Genomic DNA, 22,244 nt, shown 5'->3' on the forward strand with positions numbered 1-22,244 from the left:
TCCTATTCTCTGAAGCATTTTAAGTTACACTGATTTAATTTTAAAAATGTTTATTGTGTTGGATTGTTGCTTGTATTTTAGTATTGTTTTGTTATTTATTGTATTTTTATGCTGTTTTATGTTCACCGCCCAGAGAGCTATTGCTAGTCGGGCGGTATATAAATTTAATAAATAAATAAATAAATAAATATATCATCTAATTACTTGATTCAAGAGGCAGGTAATGAAGATTAACCTGCACTTCACTGATGAGGTGCAATTGCTGGATATTGTCTATCTTACTCATGAAGCACTGTTTACTTTCAATTGACACTGGACAGCAGGTTCAGGGATCAATTCAGAAATATGAAGGAGCCCTGAGTCATTAACCGTAATGTGTAGGTTTTAACTTTTGCTCCTAGCTGCACTTTTGAAACTTCCCTCTTTGCTTAACTTAGCAATTGTGAGATATGGCAATCATATAACTGTGCAGTTAACCAACTAGTTTTCCTACAGAGTTCCTCACCCCCAAAATCAAGCTTTGAGACCCTTCCTTTCTTTCCTTCCTCCTAGTGACGTTGGATGTGGTGCTCCCATTGAACTAGCCTAGCGATATGTAACATTAGAATGTTATGTGTACATGACGTGGTAAGCACCTTAATTCAGGTATAGGCAATTTAAAGGTTCAAGCTATATCCCTCCCCTCGCTTTAAAAGCTAATTGTACTTAAAGAAAAGGGTTACATTTGGGGGTTTGCTGTGCTCCCTTCTTCCAGATTTGTTTGTTCAGTTTTCTTAGTGGATGTTATGGTCTCCTCAATCATTTCAGCAAAGGCTTCCCCTACTTGGCTTGAGGAGATTTTTGAGGCCAATTTAGCCTCTTCTTTCTCCTCTTTCTTAAAAGAGAGAGAGGAAGATATTTTGGAGCTGCTGGCTACAGAGGAACTGAAAAGTCTGGGCTGGAAGGAGTAAATTGGATTGGAAGGGGGGTTCACTGATGAGATGCTGATGCTTGAAGTGCTAAAACGTGTCTCCTCACCCTCCAGCAGCTTCCTGTAAATACGAGAAAAAGAGATTATTCCTATGCCAAATCAATGTGGGACCATCAATTTCTAGTCACTACGTTGATTAAAAGGAGGCAAAAAGAAAGGTGGGCTAACTTGTGGCCTGTATTCAGCCCCCCATGCAATTTTCCATGGATCCCAAGACCCCCAGGAATATAACAATATTGACAGAATGTTTTATATTGATCCCCAAGGTTAAACCGGACTGTATGCAGACTCCCCCCCTCCCAGGTCACCTATCAGACCAATCTGATGAGTAGGGGGTGATATCAATCCCCATTGTCACATGGGGGGCAGAAGTTTCAACCTTTTCTTATTTATTTATTAGATGTATATCCTGCCCTTTCTCCCAGATTTATATCCCGCCCCTTCTCCACCCCAACATAATGGTAATGCAGATAACTCCCTCTGCAAGCTTGTCAGATTGACCTGCTGAGCAAAGCAAAGCAACCTGTCTGCATGCATGGGGGGGGGGGAGAAAGAGAGAGAGAGGAGTGTGAAAATTAGTGAGTGTGGGTGGCCACTCCATCTTTGACGCACCCACTTTTACTCTGGCCATGCTCACGGTTGGCATGCAACCCCCTGAAGGCTGACCCTTCATATGTGGCCCTTAGGCCATGAAAAGGTTGGTCACTCCTAAAACATCATTGCCAGAGGCTAGAAGTGAATGAAAGACAATGGATAATCACCACTTCATATGCCATCTGACTGGGGTTGGAAAAAAGATGTCTCAGAGACACCACTGATGGACATACCTACTTGTAAAAAGCAAATTCAGTGGAGGGAATCATGCTTAAAAATATTCTTCCCTATGGGCCATGTCATGCCAGTTTGATCCCCTTAATTATTTTCCTGGGTCCCTGGTCATAGATAGTTAAATCTTTTGATATTTTTCCATCCCGGTGACCCGGTGATTTTTACAGCCCAGCTGTATCAGCTGACAGCAATTTGGCACCTCTTTATCAGCAAGAGGGGCCTGGTTCCGTCAAGGCCGTAAAAACTCCTATGGCTTGTTATGGGAAACCAGGAGGAACGGGGCCTGGTACTGTGGGAATATCATTTCATCATTCCTGTGATGAAACCACTAATTAGTTGATTGTCTCTGGCTGAGGCAGGGATTTTCTCCATAAGAGAAGGCCTCGGTCTCTGGGCTGTGTTCCACTTGTGGGCACCACCTTGCTTATGGTGATGCTCTGCGGTGGCTCCATTATACTTCCTGACTGGCCGTCTCTGAGGGGAAGGACGCTAACTACTGAGAAAGAGCTGAGGCTTTGTAAGTACAACTGAGGCAGTTAGCTTTATTATTTTCATTTTGTGCCAAGAACCTTTATATCCTGTTTGTTATATACCTTGCCCCTTTTGGGTGTTGGTTTTAGGATTTGGTTTGCTGCTCCAAACTATTTGTATGTACCTTTTTATCTTTTGTACCCTTTATCCCTTTTCTTATTTTCTTTCTTTTAATAAACTTTACTTATTTTAAAGCCACATGTGTTTATTCCAGAGAAGGGGTTCAGTTACTAAGTTCAGTCCTGGCTGCTTGACCAAACTACCGTGTACTAGAGGAACGTTTTCACTTAAGACCTCTGAAGGGGCCAGGAGGGTATCAAGCCTCTGGTCCTGAGAGGTTTAGGTGTTCAGTGGGCTCTGGGGGTCCCTTCACCCCAGAGTAGTTAACCAATAGAAGGGTGGTGGCAGTACTACCGTGCAGGGTTGGTGTAAGCCTACACAGCCCTAGCAGACCAGGTTGCTAGGATCAATTGCCCAAGGCTGGGGATTGATTCCTGGGACAGTAAAAGTAGGAGGAGTGGAACTCCCTGCTTTCACTACATGTTGGCAGCGTTTGGGATCGAAAAAAGACTGAACCTATCTCTGGTTAAACATAGTTGTGGAAAAGGTACAATTGGATAAATTACAATTATTAAAGGTTCTGGCACAAAGGTTTGTTGTTTTGGAAAGTCAGGATGGATACAAGATCTAAACAAAAGAAGGCATTAGATCAGGTTTCTACTGAGAGTAGTGATGAGGAACAAACAGAGATGTTACCTCAAGGCAATTTTGAAGCAGCAGGAGGCAGCGCAGAGGGGCTGCCAGTCCAAAGCTTTACTCCGGAGGGAGAACGAGCACCGTCGCCGGTACGGGGTCGACGGAGTATGGATAGTCAAGTTAGCCAGAGTGGGGGTGTGCCACCCATGGATATGTGGGCAGAAATGCACAACTTCTTCTCGAAACAGATGGCTCTTATGACTACCCTTGTACAACAACAACAAGCTTTTGCCCCACCAAGCCAAGGACTGAGGTCTGGCAGAGTGTGTTTGGGAGGAGCAGATCCAGCAGATTTTCCGTTTTATCAAGCGGGAGAGGATATCTCCGAGTTTTTTTTAATCTTTGAGCAAGCGTGTGTGGACCAGTCTTTAGATAAAAAATACTGGATGAAAATTCTACGCACTCAAGGAAAGGGAGAGTTAAGAAGTCTAATGTGTAAACTCCCGAGAGAGCTAGCTGATGATTATGAAAACTTTGTAAAATTGGCAACAGCCCAGTTTGCGCTATCCACCAGGGCATGTTACCAAAAGTTTGAGACTTTGACAAAAAAATCAAAAGAGACGTTTTCAGCATTAAGCGCTCGTACTGCTCAAGCTATGGACTTGTGGATTGCAGCTGCAAAAGCTAATACTTTTGAGCAGTTAAGGACTGTGTATACTCTGGAGAAATTTTACAAAATGCTGCCAAAAGAGCTTGCCGCGGCGGTGCGAGGCAAAAAGCCAAAAAGCTTGCAAGAAGCAGGTCATTATGCTGATGAACTAGATTCCTTTCAGGACAAAGAGGAATTGCCTAAGGCATATGTTAAAAAACCGGGCAATTACAAAGGAAATCAACCAGCGGGCGGAGGAAGTGAGTGGAAGAAAAAAACGTGGCCATCTGTAGCTAAGCCGGAGGACAGAGGGGAGAGCTCTGTTCCTGCTGCTGTTCCCGTGCGTCCGTCAGTTTACCAACCGAGTAAAGCAGTTTTGGAGAATTTATGCTTTCTATGTAAACAACCGGGGCACAGAAAGGACCAGTGTTCCCAACTGATTAAAAAGCAGAATGTGAGCGTCAGCAAAGGGACTAAAGTAGCTGTAGTACAGAGAGCCCGTGATTATGAAGAACCAGGAGGGCAGTCATCTCCAGAAATTTCCCGTTGGTCGTCTTCTGATTCTAATTCCGACCAGGACTGGGAGTTTTCGGCTCCTAGTACTGAGAATAGTCCCATCACTCAAAGGAGAGGAAGTAAACAGACTCCTGCGGTGAGTGTTATTCAACCGGGAGAAAAGAAGGGGGGTGGAAAGAAAAAGCCAACCCAGGAACTACTCCAAAGCGGGAAGGGAGAGAAGGAACGACTCCCTACAGACAACGTTAATTATTCCTGTTTGCCTGGCCAGATTGCTTGGTCCAACAAAATGTTTAAAGAGACTATTTTTGTGAATTATGTTAAGTTAGCGGCCTTTCGCGATTCGGGCAGTGAGGCATCGAGTTTATCTCGCCATTTAATTCCGCCTGAATTAATTTTACCAGGGATTAAAGCGTCAGTACATGTTTATGGGATGTCTAATAAACTTTGTGATGTGGCTGATGTCTGGATTTCATATAAAAACTGGTCGGGAAAACATAGAGTATTAATTCATGATTACTCTGACCAGTTTTTTGATTTCCTGTTGGGGAATGATATTGCCTATGCACATTATTTACATAATCAGAAGGCTGGAGACGTGAATGTAAATGTTTTAACTAGAAGTGCAGTTAAGAAATTAGAGCAGGAACCTGCTATTGAAATTTTGCCACTAGATGGTGCTGTGACACGAGAAGTTGATGATTTAAACAAGCCGCTGCCAAACGGAGCTGGGAATAGGGCTGATGTTGAATCTCCTGAGGAAGAGTTGAAATTAAATTCTGTTCGTTCTAAGGCGTTTAGGGAAGCTCTCCTACAAGATGAAAGTTTGCAAAAATGTAGGGAAGCTGCAGACAATGCTCCCTTGAAATTGTCTAAATCTGTGACCGTAAGATTCTATTGGAAAAATGGGTTGTTATACAGAGAGCATGTGCCGCAGGGTGCATCTGTGGATTGGAAACCTGTTAAACAACTGGTAGTTCCATCAGCGCATAGGCTGGAAGTGTTGCAATTGGCTCATGATGCTATTAGTGGAGGCCATTTGGGAATAAAAAGAACTTTAGCACGAGTAACTCGTTGCTTTTATTGGCCCCAGATTGCAAAAGGGGTGCAGGATTTTTGTAAAAGCTGTTTAACCTGTCAGTTAGTAGGACATGCTAGGGATCACCCTAAAATGCCTATGCAAGTTTCTGAGATCATAGCAGAACCATTTGCCCGGGTCGCAGTGGATATTCTTGGTCCACTGAATGTGACGCCTAGTGGGAAGAAATTTATTTTGACTTATATAGATTATGCAACACGATTTGCTGAAGCAGTAGCTCTAAGCAGCATTACTGCCACGGCTATTTCAAAGGCTCTATTAGAGATTTTTTCTCGGTGGGGATGCCCAAAAGTTATTTTATCAGATCAAGGCCCAGGTTTTGTAGCTAAACTCACTAAAAAGTTATGGGAGATTGCTGGGATAGAACATGTGACGTCTGTGCCTGGACAGCATGAATCCAATGGACTTTGTGAACGTCTGAACCTGACTCTGGGAAGAATGCTAAGGGCACATGCTGTAAAACATTCAGGTAACTGGGATGTGGCATTGCCGTTTCTTATGTTTGCCTATAGAGATACTCCCCAGGCCAGTTTAAAATCTTCTCCAAATCAGTTGGTATTTGGCAGGGATATTGCAGGTCCCCTGTCTTTGTTAAAGGCAGATTGGGAAGGAAAGATGGAAGTTTCTTCTGTACCAGTAACCACGTATTTGCAAAACTTGCGTGAGACCCTAAAGAATGCATTGGAGACTGCCCATGAGAATTTAGCAGAAGCCCAGCAACAGCAAAAGGCTTATTATGATTCTCATACTAAGGCACGTCATTTTGCAGTTGGCTCTGAGGTACTGGTGTTAAAACCACAATCAGGATCTAAATTGTCAGTAGCCTGGACTGGGCCTATGCTGGTTAAGGCACAACTGAGTGATACCAATTACTTATTGGCCTATCCTGATTCAAAAAAGAAACCAAGGGTTTACCATATTAATACCCTTAAGCAATTTTGGTCTAGGGCAAAGCTGGTTTTGGCCTGCACTAGGGCGAAAGAGCAGGAAGAAGGGTTTGTGGACCTAGTGGCAGAAAGTCAACAAGAAGGGGGTATTGATGAGGCTTTTTTGCCTGATAACTTGGAATATGAACAATGTTCACAACTACGCCAAGTTTTGGTAGACTTTCAATCCTTGTTTTCTAGTAAGCCAGGAAAAACACATTTGGTAAAACATTCTATTTTGACAGGTGATCATCCACCAATGCAGTCCTCCCCTTATAGAGTAACTGGACCACATGCTAAAGTGGTGGAAAAAGAAATACAGGCCATGTTAGACTTAGGGGTTATTGAACCTTCTGTTAGCCCCTGGTCTTCCCCTATTGTGCTGGTAGCCAAGAAGGATGTTAATGAAATTCGTTTTTGTGTGGATTACAGGAAATTAAATTCAATCACCCAAGTGGATCCATACCCCTTACCCAGGATGGACCATCTGATTGAAAGGTTGGGGGCTGCTAAGTTCATCACCACCTTGGACCTAACTAAGGGTTACTGGCAAGTACCCCTAGATGAAGATGCTGTCTTGAAATCTGCCTTTGTTACCCATATGGGCTTGTATCAATTTAAAAATGATGAGTTTTGGGCTTAGGAATGCTCCTAGTACGTTCATGAGATTAATAAATTCTGTCCTGAATGGTTTAGGAGATTATGCCTGCGCCTATCTTGATGATATCGCGGTGTATAGTGGGGACTGGGAATCCCATGTGAAACATTTAAGAACTGTATTTCAAAGGCTGCAGGATGCAGGACTTACCATTAAAGCCCAGAAGTGCCAATTTGGGTTGGGAGAGGTTTCCTATTTAGGCCATAGGGTGGGTAGTGGCTGTTTGAAACCTTTGGATGCCAAAATTGAAGCAATCTCTAATTGGCCAATACCTCAAACCAAGAAACAAGTTCAGTCATTCTTGGGGCTTGCTGGTTACTATCGGCGTTTCACTCCCCACTTCAGTAGTCTTGCCACTCCTTTGACTAATTAATGTAAGAAATGCAAACCAGCACGGGTGGTGTGGTCGTCGGATTGCCAACAGGCCTTTGAGGCTTTAAAGGCTGCATTAATAAATTACCCTGTTTTAAAAGCCCCAGATTTTGCTGAACCCTTTGTGGTACAGACTGATGCTAGTAATTTTGGTCTGGGTGCTGTACTTTTGCAGAAGGATACGGATGGAGAACTCCACCCTGTAGCCTATCTGAGTAAAAAGCTAATAGAGCGAGAGCGCCATCTAGCGACCATTGAGAAGGAGTGTCTTGCTATAGTTTGGGCCCTGGAGAAATTAAGGCCATATCTTTGGGGACGTCACTTCCATTTGCAAACGGATCACTCTCCCCTGCGCTGGTTGTCCAGAATGAAGAATTCAAACCAAAAACTATTGAGGTGGGCTCTGTTATTACAAGATTTTGATTACACCATAAATTATGTGGCTGGGAAGAATAATAAGGCCGCAGATGCTCTATCTCGTATGTATCATTTAGATGACTGATGCTGATCCTGTGATTTGTAACTGATCTTGCTATGTTATGCCTGAAATTTTTTTAATAAGTGTATAATTCAGTTTTGTATTTTTATTGTGACAATTCTTTTTCTTTGATGTCTTCTAGAGCGATGATATCAAAGGTGTTCAACCTTTGATGTCATCTTCCTCGAAAAGGGGCGTGTCATGCCAGTTTGATCCCCTTAATTATTTTCCTGGGTCCCTGGTCATAGATAGTTAAATCTTTTGATATTTTTCCATCCCGGTGACCCGGTGATTTTTACAGCCCAGCTGTATCAGCTGACAGCAATTTGGCACCTCTTTATCAGCAAGAGGGGCCTGGTTCCGTCAAGGCCGTAAAAACTCCTATGGCTTGTTATGGGAAACCAGGAGGAACGGGGCCTGGTACTGTGGGAACATCATTTCATCATTCCTGTGATGAAACCACTAATTAGTTGATTATCTCCGGCTGAGGCAGGGATTTTCTCCATAAGAGAAGGCCTCGGTCTCTGGGCTGTGTTCCACTTGTGGGCACCACCTTGCTTATGGTGATGCTCTGCGGTGGCTCCATTATACTTCCTGACTGGCCGTCTCTGAGGGGAAGGACGCTAACTACTGAGAAAGAGCTGAGGCTTTGTAAGTACAACTGAGGCAGTTAGCTTTATTATTTTCATTTTGTGCCAAGAACCTTTATATCCTGTTTGTTATATACCTTGCCCCTTTTGGGTGTTGGTTTTAGGATTTGGTTTGCTGCTCCAAACTATTTGTATGTACCTTTTTATCTTTTGTACCCTTTATCCCTTTTCTTATTTTCTTTCTTTTAATAAACTTTACTTATTTTAAAGCCACGTGTGTTTATTCCAGAGAAGGGGTTCAGTTACTAAGTTCAGTCCTGGCTGCTTGACCAAACTACCGTGTACTAGAGGAACGTTTTCACTTAAGACCTCTGAAGGGGCCAGGAGGGTATCAAGCCTCTGGTCCTGAGAGGTTTAGGTGTTCAGTGGGCTCTGGGGGTCCCTTCACCCCAGAGTAGTTAACCAATAGAAGGGTGGTGGCAGTACTACTGTGCAGGGTTGGTGTAAGCCTACACAGCCCTAGCAGACCAGGTTGCTAGGATCAATTGCCCAAGGCTGGGGATTGATTCCTGGGACAGTAAAAGTAGGAGGAGTGGAACTCCCTGCTTTCACTACAGGCCAAGACTTCTAAGCTTCTGGATTAGTTTGCCCCCAATCAAAATTTAACTGATCATTATTTCTCAGCTATCCAAATTTACCTAGCTGTTAGCCCACGAACCACAAGGTCAAGGTGACTTTATCTAAACACCATTTTTGGTTATCAATATCTGAGATAATTTCAAGGCCATTCAGGTAAGGAAAGTTGCACTACACAGGAATCAGCTATTCACAACAGAATTAGACCAATTTTGACATCTCAATGTCCTTAAGCTGGATGAAAATGAGAGCTGCTTTATGTGTTGTATTTGAAAAAAGCTAGATCACTTGCAAACATCCTTCCTGAATGAGTATACACAGGATTAGCTGTTTACAGATTTAGGAGATACAATATATCAAATATATACTTCAGTGGCATAATAGGTGGCTACAGAATCAGGTCCAAGGAGGCTTGTACGCAATGAAGGTAGTAAAACAACCAGGGTGTACACACTAGCCAGCAGGGATCATAAAGAATAAAACATAGCTGAGGTATGGAGTTGGGTGAAGACAAAGTGCCAGGGCATGATGAAATGAGAGTTCTCAAATGCTGCGACATCTGTACGTGTACAATTTCATCTACTTTAAGGGATTCTATCTCCTTTCTTATAGGGAGGCACAGCAGCTTTTAACAGGAATAACAGCATAAATAATCCCGTTACTTATAACCACCACTTCCAGAGAAGTAGCTGTTTATTATTTTTTGCTGCAGTAGACTAAGGATGGTCTCCAACTAATTTGTTGCATTAGTGCAAGGATTTCTAGTTGCACAGTGAACTTCCCCTCCTTTCCTCTCCCCACATGCCCCCTAAATCTGTTCCAGGTTTTTCCCCAATCCTCCAGAACAGATTTGCGGAGGGTGTTGGGCACTTGCAGGGAGAGGAGGAGGAGAAGTTCCATTCTGCATGCGGAAATCCTTACACTGACAGAATGAGTTAGTTGGGTACAGTACTGTCCTATGTAGCAACTTAAAAGACTAGCAAATTTATTATAACATAAGACACAGGTGGAGAACCCAAGGCCCTCCAGATATTGCTGGACTACAACCCCCATTATTCCTGACCATTGGCCATGGTGCCTGGAGCTAATGGGAGTTAGCAGTGCAACATCTAGAAAACCATAGGTTCCCCACCTTTGGAATAAGCCATGGAAGCTTATGTCACAATAAATCTATCAGTCTTTAAAGGCCAACAATATGGACTAGAATCTCTGTATCTCATTCATAAACTTATATTGAAAACAACTACTCTTACTAAACTTTGTTCCCCCTGACTGTGAATCCTAAATGATGGCAAGCCTGCCTAATGTAGGAACTAGACTCCCACCAAACCACCAGGACAGTATCAAGCTTCATCATAATCTACTTTGATTTCATGCTGTTTACACAACCAACAGGAATCCAACAGTCACCATTACCTGTATGCTGCTATCTCTATATCCAGTGCCATTTTGACATTGAGTAAATCTTGATATTCTCTCAGATGCCGAGCCATTTCGCTCTTTGTGTCTCTCAAATCATTCTCTAGCTGATTGATAGTGTCCTGTAATTGAGACAGATGAAGATAAAAATGACATTTTAAAGCCAAAGGCTGGGAGGTTTCTTTCATTCTTTTTAATTGCAAGTTAAGATAAAATGTAAGGCTTTATTAGTTCATTGAAGTACCCACATAGCAGTCAGAAGACAAATTGAAATTCTAATTATTAAGATAATTTGAGTGCAAAAATAACCAAATGTGGTGATACAAATGCATCTCTTGTATTTTATAGTGGACTATTTACAGTTATGGAGATGCAATGAATTCAAACTAAAATGAATCAAATTATTCCAGAAGTTTGAATGAATCAGTTGTTTGGAAACCTATGTGCATTTTTAGTCCGTGATAAAAACTGGCTTTTAATATAGATCAGTAGCTCTCAAACTTATTCCCCCATGGACCACTTGAAAATTGCTGAGGGTCTTTGTGGACCACTTAATGATTTTTCTGCCTATTGTAGCATATGTAATCCACTAAAGTAGATGCTATATGATTTTTACTGTTTCTTTTATTTCTTATATATTGTATTTTATTGTATTACAATTTGAATTCCACTATATAAAAATAAAAGCAGCAATGAAAATACAATTAAAAACCAATATGAATATTTATTGTGATGGATGTGCTGTTTCCTTTTTTCAATCACAAATTCACAGACAAGCTACAGACTACCTGTACGAAGCTCATGGACTACTGGTAGTCTGTGGACTAGTTTGGAAATCTTTGATATAGATAATAATTGGCTTGTAGAATCACTGTCATACAGTATACAGCACTTTTGGGATGCAATCCACACACTAGTTATGATCAACACATGTTTAAGGAAGAAGTCTATGCTTGTAGGTTATTACTTCAAAAAAGTAAGTCCTACTTAAATTCAGTTTATATTCCCAAGTAAGTATACATAAACTTACAACCTTTACCCCTTTATAGACCTTACTGTGTGTGTGAGTACTGATTTATGTCTCTGATCCAAACAACAGCTCAAGTAATACCTTGTCATTTGTCCAATTAAGGACAGGAAACGGGTATGAAAAACAACCAATGAATCCATGGGTGAGTCAGGATTTAAACCAAAATCTTCTAGAGTCTAGACCAAGATTCACTACATCAGAACAAAGTTTAACAAAATCGTTAAGATGACTGCTAATCAAGCAATAGTCATACATAATATCCATGATGGCATTTGTCCCCAAACTCAGTGTTGTTACAATGAGGAAGTTCTTTTAAAGCCAAAAACATGACAGAGTTCTCAAGGTTGAAGAATTGTGTATATTTTCAAAGGCAAAACATTGACACAAAAGCTTTGAAAATAACACAGGGACAGTATGTTAATATTCCAGGACTGATTTCCAATGTGGATGATGTTGTTTTTCTGGTGCAGAAAAATATTCTTCTTTAAATTAGATGTTATCAGTGTTATTATCCATTGTAAAAAATAAGCAGGTGGTTGTACAAACACTTATACAAGCTTAGGTGGCAAGGTGGCAAGAAGAAAAAATAGCCAGATGTGCTTCCTGATGGGCATTCATTGTGGGTGTCTTTCAGCACTGCATAACTCTTAGGGGCATACAGAATCCCATCAACAACTAATGAAACATCATTCATACCTATGCACAGCTACAACTGGTTTAGGGCATACACAGACAGTCTTAATGTGCAATATAACTAAGCAAGAAATTTGTTTTAGCCTTTGCAAGATGATCTATGCATGTATGTTTGCAGATCCAACAATTGAGCATGTGCTCGTGCAAGAAGGCTAAGCAAAAAACAGAATGGAACTGTGATGTAATCTGCAATACTGCACAAGTAATCTGTGTTACAACATGCAGGTGCTGATCTGCCATTAAAACATGTATACAATTGCACGACAGCTTTTTTAGGCTGGAAGGACCAAGAAATCCTGTGTAGAAAACTGAATGGAATTTCTCTCAGGGGGGTATTAATGTACCAGAACACAGACACAACTCCACTCTCACATGAAGCTACTTAAGTATTATGATCTTTTCTGAGATACCTTTCTCTGGCTCGCTCTCCCCCCCCCCCATCTGGGAGGAGAGGTGGGTGATGATCAGAGATAGGTACCTTTTCATATACGGTGCCCCAAATTTGTAATATGTTTCCATAGAGGTTTAGCTGGCACCAAGTTTGCTCTCTTTTTGGCACCAGGAGAAAATTTTATCTGCTCAGGACCTTTAGATGTTCATTGTTATATGTGGTTTTAATCACTGGTTATTTGCTCTGCTTTTGCAGTTTTGTCAATTGTTACTGTTTTCATTGGTTTAATGATAGCTGCTCTAGGAGCTTGGCTGATTGGATAAAAATGTCTAAAATAATATCTGAGTCACAATCGTCCAAACTCATGGCAGGGGTTACTAGAGAAAGCAATGGTATCCATCTCCATATTAGCATCTTGCTTTGGTTATAAGAGCTGTGGATTCAGCAGGAAACCATGATCAAAGCATCTTCTCTCACTGAAGCCCTAAGACTATCCATAAGGACGCTGTTTGGAACTGCACCACTGTAGACTCCCTTTTCAGGCATTGCTCCTCCTTTGCAGTTGCTCCCACTTTGAATAGAGTCCATGTAAAGACTGCTGCTCATGTAGTTCTTCTAACAGCATTGTCAGCATATCATGTAAGCAGTGCACCATCGAAGGGGTCAGGAGTTACTTGACTTGGATGCTAAACACAGAATTAGAGAAACCATAAGCAGTGAAACTATTAAACTGGCCCAGATGACATGGGAAAAATCAAGAGGTAGTGTCAGCCACGTTGCTCAGTGTACGCAAGTGGATCCCATGCAGCTGGGGATTGTCGCTCATGTAGGTCTTTCCCATGTAATTAGACTCACTCACAGTTATGCCATTCAGATGCAGACCTCCAGACATTTAGAATCTGCTTGAGGAAAAGAGGTTCTGACAAGCTGGGGTTATGTCTAAAGCATAGATTTGTATCACATGTATAAAAAAATCAAGAATAAGTACTTGCAATGATTCTTTAACTCCAACTGAATCAGAGGCTGTTTTTTCTGTATTGCTGAAGTTACATATTTCATTCCCACTAACAAATTTGCATTCAGAATAATGCCCAAGGATATGTTCCTCCCACAGCTTTACACTTCCTAACCAAGGCTGTCATTTGATTGTAGAAATCTTAGTTGATATATCATTCCAGTTGTAAGTTATTAATTAACTGATTTGTTAAATTTGCATGTGAATGTAACAGTGTTTCTGGTGACCTCCCCCATTTTACATGATGTATGCATGTATTATAGAAGGCTACCATATAATTGGGGACACTTTTTTAATCAAACAAAAGCTGCAGCCCTTGCTGCTAGCATGTATGACTTTCAAAATAGGCAACAATATATTTTCAAGGAACTACCCATCTACATAAGACATAATCAAAGAGTTCATCTTTTAAAGTAATTCAACTATTTTATATTTTAGAAGGGTTTGTGAGATAGAATGTCGAAAGCTTAAATTAAAGGTCTATTGAATCCTACATACTAAACAGCACACTTGTTCTCTATATGTGTATCCTTAATGTAGCCAAAACAGCACTATCCACACACAAAAAACTTAAACAAAAAACTTAACAAGGAAAAATTCCTAGAGGCTCCTAAAAGTCCCCCGAAAGAACCCAACGATGACAGAGCATTTTCAATTACCAGGGAATGCTGACTGTTGAGGAGGGGAAAGGAAAATATTGGGGGTGGGGGAGAGAGAATGGAATGGAGTATCTTGTTAGATGACATGGCTGGCTGGCATCCTAACCAGAACCACCCCACATTTTATTACAGGCCCCAAGGACTCAGCTAGAGGTAGATTGGTTGCACAGTACATCTTATTCAGTACCATGGACAGGGACATTGTTTCCTCTACCCTCTTTTAATTGCAGTTCAAGCTGTGCCTTCTCTTCTCAATACAGTAAGAAGCAGGGAGGAGATGTTCCAAGGCAGATCTTTTGGCTTTTCAATCTCTTTTGACTATTCAAGCCCAGGGATTGTCGCCAACCTAAGTAGGCACAACATCAAGGTGTGGAGGTCACTTATGCCTCTAAATGAAACCAGTGCACAAATGAGCCAAGCAAAATGGGGCAGGGGGGAGAAAGAAAGAAAGAAAGAAAGAAAGAAAGAAAGAAAGAAAGAAAGAAAGAAAAGCATTACAGCGGTGCCTTCAGACACGTAACAGCACTGGTATCTCCACTGAACAGAAATCTACATGTACATTTGGACATTGCTTCTGGGACCACATTTACAGTTATTCCCAAAACATTTTTGTCACTGACGTATAAATACAACTTGAATAGATGGTAAATTTATATTTAACCTCAACGTGACTTGAACCTTCAATTTATGCCTCTTTCCTGTTCCCGTTCCTCTTGTCTCCCTTCCCATTTTTTAATTTATGATAGCAAGAACTATTTATTGTTATTAGACTCCAAGTCTGGGAGCAGGAGTTGTGCTATTAATTTGATATTAATATAATTTCAGTCTAAGAGCTTAATATTGTAAAATATTAAGGTGAACCTTTCTTCCAAATTCACCATGAATGAATAATAATAATGCAAACCTTCCTGCTATCAGCGTGAGTGCATTTCAAATAGCCCGTGGAAGAGTTTTGACTGTATCCCATGCACATGCCTACAAAACACATCGGGCTGAGCTGAAGAAGCACAAGGTAGATGTCCAAGTAGCTCAGGAATGGCTTCATCAGGGTATGCTAAACTTCTGACTAATAGAATATATTAAGTTAAGGCACTGAGGTGTTCCAAGGCAGGGCCATTGCTAGGCCCGGCACTCCGGGCCATGACACAGTGTTGCATGTGGTAATTTATACATATAAATGCCTCTACACATATTAAGATGGTGGATGGCTGGGGTCTCACCAGCACTGCACTTTGCTGTGTGCCCAACTGCCCTGTAAGCAAAGCAATACATATGGAAAGAAGGGGGTAAGAGATCCAGGGCCTGGCACTAAAGACCTGGGAGTCAGCTCCCTGGGCCACTCCCTAACACTCCCTTTGCCTTGAGGATGGAACAGAAGATCCCTATCAAACTAAGAAGGGCAGACACAGAATCAGTTGGAGGCAGGGACGTCACAACCGGGGTGCGGAGGGTGCGGACCACACCCAGGTGACACCCTGAGGGGGGTAACACCCAGAGCTGCCCTGCCCTGCGCCGTTGGCCGGCAAAAGAGCCGAGAAGCGCTCCAGGTCGGCGCAGCCAACTCCTCCTCGGAGTCAGGCGGGCGAGACCGACAGCAGGCGCCCGCTCGCTGGCGGTGAAGCCAGGACGGGCCTTCTACCACCAGCCTGGAGCGAGTGGTGAGTGCATGCACGGGCAACAACCACCCCCATCCATGCCCTGGGAGGGTGCGTGCCGGAGGTCCGCACCCCCCGCACTCCCGCTAGTGACGCCACTGATTGGAGGGCAGAATCAAGGTTTCCGTAATGCACAAATTGACATGAAATATAGAAAAGGAAAACAACCCAGCCACTTCACAGTGTAAAGAGTTTTGTGTGTAAGTAAGTGCCCTGTGGCACAACAGTCAGGAGCCTTGTGGTGAGCTGTTAAGAACTTTCAAGGTGTCCAGAGAAAGCAGCATTCACTTACTACCGAAGCTTTCAAAAGACTCTTGCACAAAAATAAGAACACCTAGCCTCTCTTATCACACCTAAGGGATGCCATCTACGCTGTAGTTCTTAGATTAACGGTCCATCTACCTCAGCACCAGCCAACAGATCCTGGGAAATGGGATTCTCAAACGACCCAGAACAGCAGGAGCCGTCAGACCACACGACAAAAGCCTGCTGTAAATGGACCAATGATCTGACTGAGCAACTGATAACTACAGAGTCTGGGCACGAGGTGCCCTTGAACACACTGGGAAGAAAGAGGAAGAGGCGGCAGCGTGGAGAGGAGACCTCCACCCTCACCTGCAGGCCCAGCGCCTCGACGTGATGCCGCTCCTCCATTTCGTGCAGCTGCCGCTCCAGGGACTCATTGGCGCCGCGCAGGCTCTCCACCTCGAGGGTACGGGCTTGAAGGTGGCGACGGTACTCGCCAATCTCTTCTCGGCTGGCCCGGATGGCCTCGTTGCTGCGCGCCGCCTGCTCGCTGAGGTTCGCAAACTTGGCGCGGTACCACTCCTCGGCAGCCTGCAGGTTCTTGGCGGCCAGCGCCTCGTACTGCCCGCGCAGCTCCTTGAGGGCCGCAGTCAAGTCGGCCTTGGTAGCGTCTGGCTCGGCAGCCATCAGGGGCGTGGCCTGTACGGAGGCGCTCAGCTGGGCCACCTCTTCGGCGTGAACTTTGCGCAAGAAGGCCAGCTCTTCCAGCAGCGCCTCCACCTTCTTCTCCAGCGCCATGCGCGCCAACGTGGCGCCATCTACTTCTCGCTGCTGCACGCGCAGCGCCTGCTCCGCCTCGGCCCTAACCCGGGCCTCCTCCTCGCAGTGCGCCCTCAAGCGCTGCACCTCTTCGGCGAGCCGCTCCCTCTCGAGTGCCGCCTGCGCCCGGGCGGCCTCAGTCTCGTCGAGCTGGGCTCGCAGCGTGCAGAGCTCGCCCTGGAACAGCTCGGCCAGGCGGTTGGGCTCGGCGTGGCGCTGCCGCAGGGCGCCCAGCTCGGCCTCCAGCAGCCGGTTGTGCTGCTCCAGCTGCCGCACTTTCTCGATGTACCCGGCGAAGCGGTCGTTGAGCCCCTGCAGCTGCTCCTTCTCGTTCGTACGGGTCAGCCGGAATTCATCGTTGAGCGCCGCCGCCTGGCTGAGATCCAAGCTCTCCGTCTGCGCCAGCCGGTACAAGACCGCATGGCTGCTGCGGGACACTGACTGGGAGCGGTAGCTGCTGCCCGCTGTCGAACTGCCCAGGCGGGAGGAGTAGCGGGGCGGATCCCCAAAGATTTTTCTGTAGGAAGAGACCAAATAGTGAGAATCCGAACCGAAACTCATCCTGGAGGCTTGGGAAAGGCTCCCTCCGCTGTCCGAGCTTTATATAGGAAGGCGGATCGCCAGCTGCGCTGCAGAAAGGCGCGCGGTGGGGGGTGTCCTGTGCTTTTAGGGTGCGGTCAGGGGGAGGAGATTGCGACGAAAGGGATGGGCGGAGGGACGCTGGGAGACAGACTTGAGATGAAGCTGCTGGGGCATTCTGACAGTTTTACGCGCACTTCCAATTGGGCGCAAGGACCAGTGATGTCGTTGAACTTTTTTACTAGCCCACTCTGCAGCTTCAGAATGCAGAAATGGGAAGGAGGGAAGGATATGGGGTGCAAGTGAGAGACAGGAAGGCTCCTTATGAGTACAGGGTAATAGAGGTCGGGATATTTCGGGGTGGGTGGGAAAAGCTAGGTGTAGATGTTGTTACTATAGACGCCCAAAGAGGTGTGACGAATAATGCTATGTGATTGGGGTGTTCTCATGGCGCTCTGCAGAATAGCGGAGGTAACCTATGGTGAGGATTTTGGGCTCCAGCTGGCTAAGACAGAAGAAAGCAGAATATCTATAGGGGTGTTCGCCAGCCAGCTGGTGTTGCTGGCTGAAATCTTAGGGCGCACGTCTGAGAAAGGGTAGGGATTTGGAGACATCTGGTAGTGTTTATGGTTCGTCTTTCCAGTCCTAGTCTTGCGACGCACATTCCCAACTGAGTTTCCTAGGCAGCATGACGGGGAGAAATGCGGATGGAGCTGTCCATGTTGCCGCAGTGCTGATGTCAGTCCTTCGCTCCAACTGCCGCTGAAGGTTGGGGACGGATACATGCAGCACAAGTTGTTTTGGCTCTTACGCATAGAGTCACGACGTACAGAATCGGGTAGTTTTTAGCTTCCCATCTCCCGTAATCAGCTTCCCAACAGTGCTGTTTCTCCCATAATCATAAAGCTAGTTTCCTTCTGAGCGGGAGGTTTGTGTCTTTTAAATAATTGGACTCTGTAATTCAATCGGAACATTTGGCATGTTCTTTGAACAAGCGGTAATGAATGGAGACTGGAATGCGTAGAGAGGGACACTTTCCTGAAAGAGAGGAGTGTCCTAGGTTTGAAAATAGGGGGTGAACATAGAGAGGGGAGACTAGGGTCTGTGAAAGACTGCAGTTCTCCTGCAAAATTGTATTTGCATCCTGTTACTACACTGAGATGTTAAACTGGGGGGAGAGATGCTATTTTAGTAGAGGAACTCAGTCTGATAAGAATATATGTAAGCCTGTGGCTTTTACAATGAATTCCAACAGCACTGCACTATCGATCTTAGGAGGAATTGCAGCAGATTGTTTGAGGTACCAGTACTGTAATTCATGAAGTTACACTGCTATTGTTTCTCTGAACACAGCACCAAGAAAAGAAAGTGAGGAACATCTGGATCTATGACTCAGTGTGACATATTGTCTCTGTCTAAAATGAACAATCTACTTTTTAAATTATTGTTTGAGTTCAAGGGAAAATGTTCAAGGGCTCCTGCAGGGAGGAAGGGTGGGATATAAATCAAATAATAAATAAATAATACAGTATTACAGTGCACAATTTAAATCATACCATTGTAGGTCCTACCAAAGCAATTTGACTGGTCTATGACCGTAATAAAACTTATACATACATACCAAAGCAATTAGTTGGGCATTCCTCTGTAGAGGTGTATATATTCTCTGTGTGAGGCCGTTCTCCTGCAACTGGAATTCAGTCCTTTGCAGCAGGGATGGGGAAGCTTTTTCTGTCCAAGGGCCACCACATTCCAGGGTTTAATAAATCAATGATTTTGTTAAAAACATTAAAAATTTGATTTTTAAATTTTAAATCAGATTTCAAAATTTTCTTAAAGCAATTGGTAAAAAAGAAAGCCTAGGTCAAAGATATCATCATAAATACTAATTATTAATTCATTACTGAAGTGGTAATCCAGCTCTTTGCAACAATAGCCTCTTCTGCAGGTATAGATTTTTTCTTCTTCCTTTGGACTAATTCATTCTAGATTGAGAAATAAGTTGGGAACTGAAAAAGCAAGAAACCTTGTATTTCTTTTTCAGACAATTAACAAGAAAGACAACGGTGGTGTTGAAGAAGACTGAGTTAACTCAATATTTTAAACTTCCCATGTTGACAGTTGAAATTGCCTAAATTTTATTTTTGAAGTAACTTTACATTTATCTAAAAACTGAAATAGTTAACCATTTAAAAATGCATGTGCATGTTCTGTTAATGTTGTTGTTTGTTGAAGAAGAAAATAACCAGAAGAATGAACAATCTTATTAGTACAATTTTAAAATGTGCTTGGTGGTGGGGATTCTAGCACATTGTGACAAAAATATCATGATTAATTGAACAGTTTGAGCTGGTTCATCTCCTGAATGACTTCACAAGTTCATTCTGCTTTAGTACTAAAATGACCATATTATCATCCCATTTTTGATGAAAATTAAGCTGAAAACAATTCAGAATAATTGGTTAGTGTGTACCTACTTTCTAATGAAACCTACATCTCTGAATATGTATTGTTATATTAAACAATAATGTACTTCTACTAAAAAATGCTGATTAAATAGAATCTTCCTCACCAGTGATTTAAATGTACTGCCTTTAAGTCGATTCTGACTTATGGCGACCCTATGAATAGGGTTTTCATGGTAAGCTGTATTCAGAGGGGGTTTTCTGTTGCTTTCCTCCGAGGCTGAGAGGCAGTGACTGGCCCAAGGTCACCCAGTGAGCTTCATGGCTGTGTGGGGATTAGAACCCTGGTTTCCCAGGTCATAGTCCAACACTCTAACCACTACACCACACTGGTGTAGTGATTAAAATTGTTAAATTTGAGTCATTCAGAAAAGCAATTGAAATCATTTTTAAATCATTGTTTAAATCGTTCGATTTAAATCAAATCAACCCTGCCACATTCTCCCATGGATAACCTTCCAGGGGCTGCAAACCAGTGATGAGTGGGGCCAGATGCAAAAGGACGCTGAGCAATATATGTGACTCATAGGGGCAGTTGAGGGCAGCAGGATGCCAGGCACTGGAGGCGAGGGATTGAGGAAAGCAAGGATGTGAGGCAGGCGAGTGAGCCTCAGGGGGCGAGCAGGCAGCAAATGGGTGTTGGGGGCAGGTGAGCGACCAAGCAGTCAGGCCAGCATCGGGGGTGAGTGAGCAGTCAGGAGACCAAACATTGGGAGCGGGTGACTGAGCAGGTGCTGCAGGCAGGTGGACGGGAGTAACAACAACGCAGGAAGGCAGATAAGTGGTTGAGGTAGGATGGTGGCGGCAGCAGCCTAGCCAGGCAGGAGGCCAGTAAGTGGACTAAATGGGGTTGCGGCAAGTGCCTGGGGGGCCATTTTGGGAGTTGCCTGGTGTGTGTGTGTTGGGGAGTCCCGGGGGGATTGGGTGTCTATGTGGAGGGGTTGGCGTAGTTTGTGTGTGTGTGTGTGTGTGTGTGTGTGTGTATATATAAACGTAATTGTGATTAACCAAACAGAGGTTTTTATTATATTAACAAAACGTTTCAGCTTCCGCCTTCATCAGTTGCCAACATATAAATGCTGTTACCAAGGTGGCAGTTATAGAGCTTTGAGGATGGAATGCTCAGAGGGGCTTCATTTGCAGAAGCTAAGTAGTGGTGGTACTGTCCTCCAGGTTCAGGCCATGTGATGTCAATGTGTCCAGAGAGTAAATCCAAAAGTTCTCCCTTTTGTTCAATGCTGCTGGATCTGCTGGCATCTCTATTGCTGTAATGGAAAAGTCCGACAGGCTGTGACCCTCGATGTTAAAATGCTTTGCAACTGGTTGCTCCACTTTTTTTGTCAAAATTGCCGACTTGTGGTTCCTGAAGCACGTGCGTAGGTCAGTTGTGGTCTTTCCTACGTATTGGATATGACATCCTGGTGTTTTGCACTCGATGATGTAAACTATATTGCAGGACCTGCAGGTGATGTTCTGTTTGATGTAATATGTCCTGCCTGTCCTAGTGCTTGTAAAAGTGGCTGTCTCCCTGAGGTACACACAGGTGATACAGCATTTGGAGTGACAAGGATGAGACCCTGGATTGGTGATAGGTGGCTTAAGCACAGCTCTCACCAACAGTGTGTGCAAATTAGGAGGTTGGCGAAATGCTATAACAGGAGGCCTGCTGATGGCTCTGGTAAGATGTTCAGAGTTTGCCAGCAATGGGTAGCTCTCCTTGATTGCTGGTGATAGTTAGGAGATGCTGGATGGAAATCTACCACAAATGAAATCCGTTGCTCTCTGCTCTTTGACACCTCAGTATTATGGAGGAGGTTTTCTCTGGACAGAATGGAGGCTTGGTGGATGTTGCAATTGATAATATGTGGCTGCACTCTGTCTAATTTTGTATTACGCCATGGCCCCCATGGCAGTCATTTTGTGATGGTGCCCAACATTCAAAATGCACCCACTTGTCCAAAAAGGTTGGTGACCCTGCTCTAGATTAAGGGTGCAGGACCCTGGCCCTCCATATACTGTGAACTACATTTATCCAAATGAATTTGAGCCCAGCAGCACTTTGAGGCTCATAGGTTCCCCACCCCTGCTCTATATTGTCCCTATGTATTTCAGAACTTTGGACTCTCTTATTCTGAATGTTATTCCTGACAGAGGAACCACTCTATGGCTACTGAGTCAACAATTAATAATAAAGGATACATTTTATTTTATTATCAAATTTTTAATTATGGTGTAGTGGTTAAGGTGTTGGACTACAACCCGGGAGACCAGGGTTCAAATCCCCACATAGCCATGAAGCTCACTGGGTGACCTTGGGCTAGTCA

General features: G+C 43.8%; 1 protein-coding gene across 1 annotated transcript; it reads right to left on the minus strand.

Annotated features, from left to right (window-relative positions):
• Nucleotides 1-535: 535 nt before the first annotated feature.
• Nucleotides 536-17,437, minus strand: INA (internexin neuronal intermediate filament protein alpha). Its single transcript, XM_061636119.1, has 3 exons — nucleotides 16,427-17,437; nucleotides 10,366-10,490; nucleotides 536-1,031 (listed from the first exon to the last, which is right to left on the minus strand). The coding sequence occupies exons 1-3, from the start codon at nucleotides 17,435-17,437 to the stop codon at nucleotides 719-721; spliced, it is 1,449 nt and encodes a 482-aa protein (XP_061492103.1). The 3' UTR covers nucleotides 536-718.
• Nucleotides 17,438-22,244: the final 4,807 nt, after the last annotated feature.

Source organism: Rhineura floridana, chromosome 7 (assembly GCF_030035675.1).
Source record: "Rhineura floridana isolate rRhiFlo1 chromosome 7, rRhiFlo1.hap2, whole genome shotgun sequence".
NCBI classification, from domain to species: Eukaryota; Metazoa; Chordata; class Lepidosauria; order Squamata; family Rhineuridae; genus Rhineura; species Rhineura floridana.

Bases quoted from the DNA above. Each gene is read 5' to 3' on its own strand.
- INA (XM_061636119.1), bottom strand. From the start codon at position 17,437: ATGAGTTTCGGTTCGGATTCTCACTATTTGGTCTCTTCCTACAGAAAA. The intron at 10,491-16,426 runs GTGAGGGTGGAG...TCTCAATTACAG, and splicing joins TCGAGGCGCTGGGCCTGCAG to GACACTATCAATCAGCTAGA. The intron at 1,032-10,365 runs GTAATGGTGACT...TCGTATTTACAG, and splicing joins ATAGAGATAGCAGCATACAG to GAAGCTGCTGGAGGGTGAGG.